Source organism: Prunus avium, chromosome 2 (genome assembly GCF_965620075.1).
Source record: "Prunus avium chromosome 2, drPruAviu1.hap1.1, whole genome shotgun sequence".
Lineage (NCBI taxonomy): Eukaryota > Viridiplantae > Streptophyta > Magnoliopsida > Rosales > Rosaceae > Prunus > Prunus avium.
The window spans coordinates 23,197,711-23,205,784 of NC_142285.1; the positions used below are offsets into that span (position 1 = coordinate 23,197,711).

General features: G+C 38.8%; 2 protein-coding genes across 4 annotated transcripts; both read left to right on the top strand.

Moving 5' to 3' along the window:
* Positions 1-578: 578 nt before the first annotated feature.
* Positions 579-4,828, top strand: LOC148296651 (receptor-like protein EIX1). The gene is made up of 2 exons (XM_088248180.1): positions 579-4,441; positions 4,547-4,828. Exon 1 carries the CDS (start codon positions 684-686, stop codon positions 4,422-4,424), a length of 3,741 nt encoding a protein of 1,246 aa, XP_088104306.1. The 5' UTR covers positions 579-683; the 3' UTR covers positions 4,425-4,441; positions 4,547-4,828.
* A 369-nt stretch (positions 4,829-5,197) lies between these two features.
* Positions 5,198-7,368, top strand: LOC110764252 (auxin response factor 5-like). Of its 3 annotated transcripts, none has more exons than XM_088248181.1 (4): positions 5,198-5,835; positions 5,969-6,056; positions 6,130-6,393; positions 6,485-7,368. In XM_088248181.1, exons 3-4 carry the CDS (start codon positions 6,249-6,251, stop codon positions 7,366-7,368), a joined length of 1,029 nt encoding a protein of 342 aa, XP_088104307.1. In that variant the 5' UTR covers positions 5,198-5,835; positions 5,969-6,056; positions 6,130-6,248. The 3 variants fall into 3 exon arrangements, with proteins under 3 accessions (XP_088104307.1, XP_088104308.1, XP_088104309.1); XM_088248182.1 differs by having other exon boundaries at positions 6,136-6,393; XM_088248183.1 differs by lacking the exons at positions 5,198-5,835; positions 5,969-6,056 and adding an exon at positions 5,854-5,968.
* Positions 7,369-8,074: the final 706 nt, after the last annotated feature.

Sequence of the window (8,074 nt, forward strand, 5' to 3'; positions counted from 1 at the left end):
GAGCAATTAATAAAGCAAAAGGAAATTACCGTTTGTAGACTTAACAGTCTTTTTGTGGAACCAAAAAATTGAAAAGACTTAACAGTCTTTTTGTGTGACTCAGTCATCATGAGTTTCCATACGAAGATAGCTGTCCACACAGCAAGCTCCCAGCCCAACATTACAAATTACTAAGATGGATCAATGCTCAATATGATTTAATTAGGATAATTAGTTGATTTAAGGAATATCTCTTTTTCACGTGTCAATTTTTTTTTTTATTACACCATCTTGAAACGTTTCCCTTAAACTTGTTTGCCACACTAATCACAAGGTATACTAATAAATGTTTCAAACCACCTAGAATAATTTTTTCAAGTATTATTGTGGAGATAGCAAAATAGTGTTATTCCCGTTACAAGAAATGTTTTTCCTTTCTGAAAGATACATTCATATGTATTTGAAATTGAATTTACATATACGGGGTGGTTTTCCACATGGCATGGTATGAGAGCATCATTGAGCTATGTCATAACATTAATTATAGCAGATAATTTACTCCTTTGTATGGTTTTGTCTTGTATGAATGTGTGGCACTGTTTTAGCTTTCTTCCTTATTTCCTATATATATCTGATGCAAGCTAGCATATATCAATATATACTTGCAGTGTTTTTGCATGTGCATGTGCTTTTGATCAATTAACATGAAGGGCGACGGAAGGTGCTTGAAACTCTTTCTTGCACTTTTGATCCTTTTCCTACAAAACGTAAAAGGAGGAGAAGTTGGCCACAACTACAGCCACAGCCACAGCTTCAGAGATGCTAAAGTGACAGTGAGGTGCATAGAGAGGGAAAGGCAAGCACTACTTGAATTCAAACGTGGCCTGGTGGATCACTTCAATCAACTCTCAACTTGGGGTTCAGAAGCCGAAAAACAAGATTGTTGCAGATGGGAAGGAGTCTATTGTAGCAACCAAACTGGCCATGTCATTCAACTTGATCTTGGATATTCTTTCCAAGGTAAGATGATTAGTCCTAAACTGATTGAGTTGCAGCATTTACAATATTTGGACCTTTCATTGATTTATTTCAATGGGATCCAAATTCCAGATTTCATTGGTTCTCTAACCAATCTAAGGTACCTCAATCTCAGTTTCTGTCATTTCATTGGTCCAATTCCAAGTTCGTTTCGAAACCTCAAGCAATTGCAAAATCTCGACCTCGCCCATAATTGGAGGCTTCAAGCAGAAAATCTCAATTGGCTCCCTGCTCTTTCTTCTTTAACGTATTTGGACCTTGCATGGATTGATTTCAATGGGAGTCGAATTCCAGATTTCATTGGTTCTCTAACCAATCTAAGAAACCTCAGTCTCAGTTCCTGTCATTTCATTGGTCCAATTCCAAGTTCGTTTGAAAACCTCACGCAATTGCAAAATCTCGACCTCAGCAATAATCAGCTTCAACCAGAAAATCTCAATTGCCTCCCTGCTCTTTCTTCTTTAACGGATTTGGACCTAAGCAGAAACTTCAATGGGAGCCAAATTCCTGATTTCATTGGTTCTCTAACCAATCTAAGAAACCTCCGTCTCAGTTCCTGTAATTTCATTGGTCCAATTCCAAGTTCGTTTGAAAACCTCACGCAATTGCAAAATCTCGACCTCAGCTATAATCTGCTTCAACCAGAAAATCTCAATTGGCTCCCTGCTCTTTCTTCTTTAACAGATTTGGACCTAAGCAGAAACTTCAATGGGAGCCAAATTCCAGATTTCATTGGTTCTCTAACCAATCTAAGAAACCTCCGTCTCAGTTCCTGTCATTTCATTGGTCAAATTCCAAGTTCGTTTGGAAACCTCACTCAATTGCAATATCTCTACCTCGAAGATAATCAGCTTCAACCACAAAATCTCAATTGGCTCCCTGCTCATTCTTCTTTAACGTATTTGGACCTAAGCAGAAACAATCTCAGTACTGTTTTCGATTGGCCAGAAGCAGTACTTAATAAGCTCCCTAAACTAGTAGAGTTGGTCTTGTGGAACTGCAGTCTTCCTCCTCCTCCCACTCCAATTCTTTCCACTACTCTTTACAAAACAAATTCTTCTACATCTCTTGCGTATGTTGATCTCTCTAACAACCATCTCACTTCGTCAATATTTCTTTGGTTGTCCAACTACAGTACAAGCCTTGTTACTCTTGACCTCTCCAACAATAATCTAGCTGGTTTCTTTCCCGATTTCACTAGAAACATGAGCTCTCTTGTAAAGCTGTATCTCTACAACAATTATCTAACTGGTTTCAATCCCGATTTCACTGGAAACATGAGCTCTCTTGCGGATCTGGATCTCTCCAACAATAATCTAACTGGTTTCATTCCCGATTTCATTGGAAACATGAGCTCTCTTGAGTATCTGGGTCTCTCTGATAACCAGATTGAAGGAGCGAATCCAAATTCGTTTGCAAGGCTGTGTAATTTGCAATCATTGTCGCTTCAAAGAAATCATCTGAGTGGACAATTATCCAAGTTTGTTCAATTATTGCCTAGATGTGCTCAAAACTCATTAGGGGATCTGGACCTCTCTGAGAATGTTCTTAAGGGGTCATTAAACAATCTTACAAGCTTCTCATCTTTGAAATTCTTGATTCTTGGTGCCAATCAATTCAGCGGAAAAATACCTGAAAGTATTGGGCAAATGTCGCAACTGGAGTACATCGATTTCAGCATCAATCAATTAAGCGGAAAAATACCTGAAAGTATTGGGCAAATGTCGCAACTACGGAACATCGATTTCAGCATGAACTCTTTGGAAGGGGTGGTTTCAGAAACTCACTTCTCAAAACTCTCCAACTTATATCATTTGGATTTATCCTCTAACTCACTAGTTTTAAATTTCCATTCTGATTGGGTTCCTCCCTTCCAGTTATATTACATAGTTTTGGGGTCTTGCAAGATGGGTCCACATTTCCCAAAATGGCTTCAAACTCAAAAAGATTCTTCCGAGCTGGATATTTCGAATGCTGGAATTTCTGATATCCTTCCAAGTTGGTTTTGGAGTAATTTTCGTAACGCGAGCGTTATTAATCTCTCACAGAACCTAATCAGAGGAATATTTACAAATTTGACAGTGGAGTTTCCATATAACCCAGAACTACATTTGAGGTCGAACCAAATAGAAGGTCCAATTCCCTCAACTCTATTACAAGCCTCCTATCTGGATCTTTCTAATAATAACATTTCAGGGTCGCTTTCTTTCCTATGCGCACGTGCAGATATGAGTTTAACATATCTTAATCTTTCAAGCAACAGTTTTGCTGGAGAACTTCCAGATTGCTGGAGCCATTTGGAGATTCTAGTCATGCTTGATTTGAGTTACAACGCTTTTTCTGGTAAAATTCCCATGACAATAGGCTCTTTATTTCAAATGCAAACTTTGAAATTAAGAAGAAACCAATTTGTTGAAGAATTGCCTTCATCGTTGAAGAACTGCGCAAGTTTAGAAGTTATTGATCTGGGAGATAATAAATTATCAGGACCAATACCTACATGGTTAGGTGTGAGCTTCAAGAATTTGGTTATCCTGATGCTTTCCACTAATCACTTCAATGGAAGCATGCCCTCACAATTATGCCATCTAACACACATTAAAATTATGGATTTCTCTATGAACAACATCTCTGGAAGCATACCCAAATGCCTCAACAATTTGACTACTCTGGCTCAAAAAGGAAATCCAAGTCTATCTAGCACACATTTTTATGGCGGAAGTATGGGTAATGAGTCAATTGCTCCTACTAATTATGACGATGATGCAAGCTTCATATGGAAAGGAAGAATGGAGACATACAAAAGCACTTTGGGCCTTGTGAAGAGAATTGATCTCTCAAGTAATAGATTAACAGGGGAGATTCCAAGTGAAATCACTCGTCTTGTTGGGTTGATTTCTTTAAACCTTTCGAGAAACCAGTTAACAGGTCAAATAACTCAGGAGATCGGAAACTTGGAGTCATTGGATTCGCTTGATTTATCAAGAAACCAGATAGATGGAAGAATTCCGACAAGCCTTGCTCGGATAGATCGTCTTAGTTTCTTGGACCTATCATATAACAACTTGTCTGGCAAAATACCCACAGGCACTCAGCTCCAAAGCTTTGATCGCCTTGATTATGCTGAAAATCCTCTACTCTGTGGACCTCCACTTAAAAAGATGTGTGCTGATCAAAATGAGCCAACTGACTGGAGCAATGAAGAGGATAAGGATGAGTTTATAACACTAGGATTTTACATCAGTATGGGGATTGGGTTTGCTGCTGGATTTTGGGGAGTTTGCGGCACTTTGATATTCAAAAGGTCATGGAGATACGCATACTTCAAGTTCTTGAATGATTTAAATGATTGGCTTTATGTGAGGATAGCTTTGATCAAGCGGCAACTAAAGTTAGCATATGCTTAATAGATAAGCTCGTGATGGTACTCTTTCTCTCTCATCATTAATTTCATTTTATAATTATTTTCTTATTGCATTCTTCTTTTCTCCAAACTGACGGGTATTAATTTGTTTACTTTGATATTTAGCTGCAGCATCTAAATTAGGAGAAAAGTAGCTGTAGCTGAATGCCTCCTTTCAGTTCAAGTGTTGAAGATTGCTAGTACCCGCATGCAAAGGTATCTGGAGAAGAGTTTACGAGTTAATTTGGAGTGCTTAGTAGGAATAAATATGAGTTAAATAAGTGTTAATTACTTGTTGTAAGAACAATTAATTCGGAGTTCTCCGATTAATGTTTTTTTTTTTTTTTTGTTTGTTGAGAGAAATAAACAGATCCATTTTAATCCAAGCTCACTCCGATTAATGTGTTAGTTCCAGCTATAGTGTTATTTTAATTAACAAAGCCAAAGCCAAAGCAGACTTGATTTCAAATTTCAATGTGTGGCTCTGTTTTGGTCATCTATTTGCAACGTACAGCTTCTCCTTGTAAATTGGGGCTCAGCTTCGCCTTGTAAATGTGTGGCTCTGTTTTGGTCATTCTTTGCTTTCATAATTCAACATCTTGTTCTGGCCACATGGTAGAAGATGCCTTTTTGTAAACAGACTTTTTGTATTTGGCCACATGGTGCAATGCTCTATTTTGTGGATTTTAAGATTGTATAAAGTGTGTGCTTTTGTGTGTGGAGTACAAGATTGAAGGTCTTCCTGGAAAAGCAATCACAAGCATTTTCTCTCTTTTCAATTTGTAGAAATGTTCAAGTTCTTGCAGATATATAGTGTTGTGTAGCATAAAGGCTCCAACATATGCAATTCCATCAAGGCCTGTAGGCCAATCACTGCTTTCTCTTGGATATTATACAAACATTTGTAGAGCCATAATGAAAACTTGGTAGGCAAACCCAAATACTCACATTGACCATTTGCTTAAACTTGATAGACTAGCAAGGGGCTTGTAGCTCAAGCGGTTAAGAGCATCTATCCCTGCACTCGAGGTCCTAGATGTGATTCCCTTCTCCCAATATCGCTTGTAACAAAAAACAAACAAAAAACTTGATAGGCCAGACCCAGTCCCAGATGAACCTTGTTGGTCGGCTTGATAGTGGCTTATTAGAAGTCCAAATTGGTTGGGAAAGTAACGTCCACCAATTTTAGCAGAAGATACCCTTTTGGACAATGTTGAACAGAGCACTTGATTGTTAATGACTAAAATAACCCTTTTGTTGTGATGATCTTTAAAGGGTGACCAAGAACGTACAAAATTTTGTTCATTAAACCATATTGTAGAGGCTATCGAAAATTTGCCTGCACATCCAGAAATCAAGGATCCATCCCAGAGGCACAGAGGAGATGGCCTCGTTCAAAGTGGCGGAATCTTCAGGTGGCTTAAGCTACTCTGAGCCTTTACCAAGTGATCTTGCTTTTATGTTCCCTAATCAATATTATAATGAAGGGTTTTTCTGTTTGCTTTGAATGTTCAACGGTTGATTCTTCTACATTCACTTCATTAACAGGTAGAGTGGGATGAGCCTCCTGAAAATATTTTCATATTTCCTTCTCTGACTTCGAGTCTTAAACGACCATTACACTCTGGATTCTTGGGTAAGTTTTTTATTCTGTTTTCAAGCAGGGAAGTCTGTTTGATGTTTTTTTAATGACTTTTTTGTGCTACTAGGAGCAGCAAACTGAATGGGGAAATTTGATTAAAAGACCATTCATTCGGGTTCCTGAGATTGGAAATGGGAACTCTTTCCTTACTCGATTTCAAATCTACGTTTGGAACAGCTAGTCAATATGCTACTGAAACCTCAATGTGTCAATCATGATGGAACTTTAGCTGCTCTACAACAGCAATCGGCTGCTAATGGAGATTTAATAGCAGATATGAAGACCATGCAGGCCAAACTCAACCAAAAGAATCCGGGTGTCTTTTCAGAAGGTATATCTCTCTACCGAATCAAACCCTCCCCAATCATCTATGGATCAATCTACTGCAATAAACTTGAACACATCTCATGCAATTCTACCAGGAAAGTTGAACAGCCTAACAAAGTTTGGAAGTCAATCACTAGTTGGAAATAGTACTGACAAGACAAAATTAGGTACTGATTTTTCCGTGGATCAATTAAGCCAGTTGAATTCTACAGGACAGGGAATTGAAGATAAATTAGCTGCAGGGTATGTTAGTCCCTATAACCTTGTGAACCAGCTGACATTTGCCAACCAAAACCAAAGTGCAGCGCAACTACAGAATAGCCCACGGCATACGCAGCCGCCTTTGGAATCATTACTCTACCACTCCCAACAAACTGATATGCCTCATTCAGATTTCAATAGCACAAATGGCTCGCTTCCATTCCTAGACAATGATGAATGCATATTTTACCAGTCTTGTCAACCCTTTGTTGGGACACTTAGATCACCGGGGCCTTTGTTTGTGTTGGGTTTGCAAGATTCTTCAGCTGTTCTAACTGAAGCAAATAATTCCTCCCTAACTTCAATTGGTCAGGAAATGTGGGATAATAGCCTGAATAATTGTAGGCTCTTACCCCACGTGGATCAGCTCACTTCATCCCATCGAGATCCAGATAGCCTTAATTGCATTTCTAACTCAAGCAGTCTGAGAGATTTGTCAGATGAGAGCAACAATCAAAGTGGGATTTATGGTTGTCCAAACGTTGATGTTGGTAGTGGTGTAAGCACTGTTATTGACCCTTCTGTTTCAAGTACCATACTGGATGAGTTTTCTACACTAAAGAATGCAGATTTCCACAACCCCTCAGACTGCTTGGTTGGTAACCTGAGCTCGAGCAAGGATCTTCAGTCTCAGTTTACCTCTGCCAGGCTAGGCGACTCCCAGGCTTTCTCCAGGCAAGACCTGGCAGACAACTCAGGTTTGCAACTCAGGGATTAATGGCACCATGTCCGAAGGTGGCCGCCTCTGACCGTACCAGATTGCACGATAGGTTTGCAACTAGGATGCATTGTTGAGGTGTTTCCGGCTTGATGGTGCCTGATATATTGATCTCACTGTGCATTCAGAAAACTCAAGCTAGGTCAGTTGATGTAGCTACTAGTGTACTTTAGCTTTTGTGCTTTAAGTGGGTTAGATGCATTATTAGTTAGCAGGAAGTGAGACTAGATGAGGAAACTGTACTAGTGTACTTAGAACATTTGTGCTTGATGTAACTTTAATATCTACTAAACATGGCATGGTTGAAACTATTATATAGTTGAAGCAGACTATAGACATAAGGTACCTCCGGCTCTGAAAGAGGTTATAATACTTTTCTTGGCTTAAAGCCTGAGGCCACAGAATTGAAATTACCAGTACAAAGATATTTGATAACTGATTCTAAAACTTCTTGGGGGAAAACCCAGACCATGCTAACAAACTAGGATCAGCGAAGGGCATACATATTTGAATGCCTTAATACATAAGAATACACACTGACTCTTTCATTTCCTAACAATTCATTGTCCAGAGAACAGAACAACTAATATCTCCTAAAGTAGAAATCAAGAAATAAAATAGCTTTTAAATTACACAACAGATTCTACCCCAAGCTTGCTTGCAGTAAGGAAAATAAGCAATTGATGACGCCCTTATTGCGACGTTG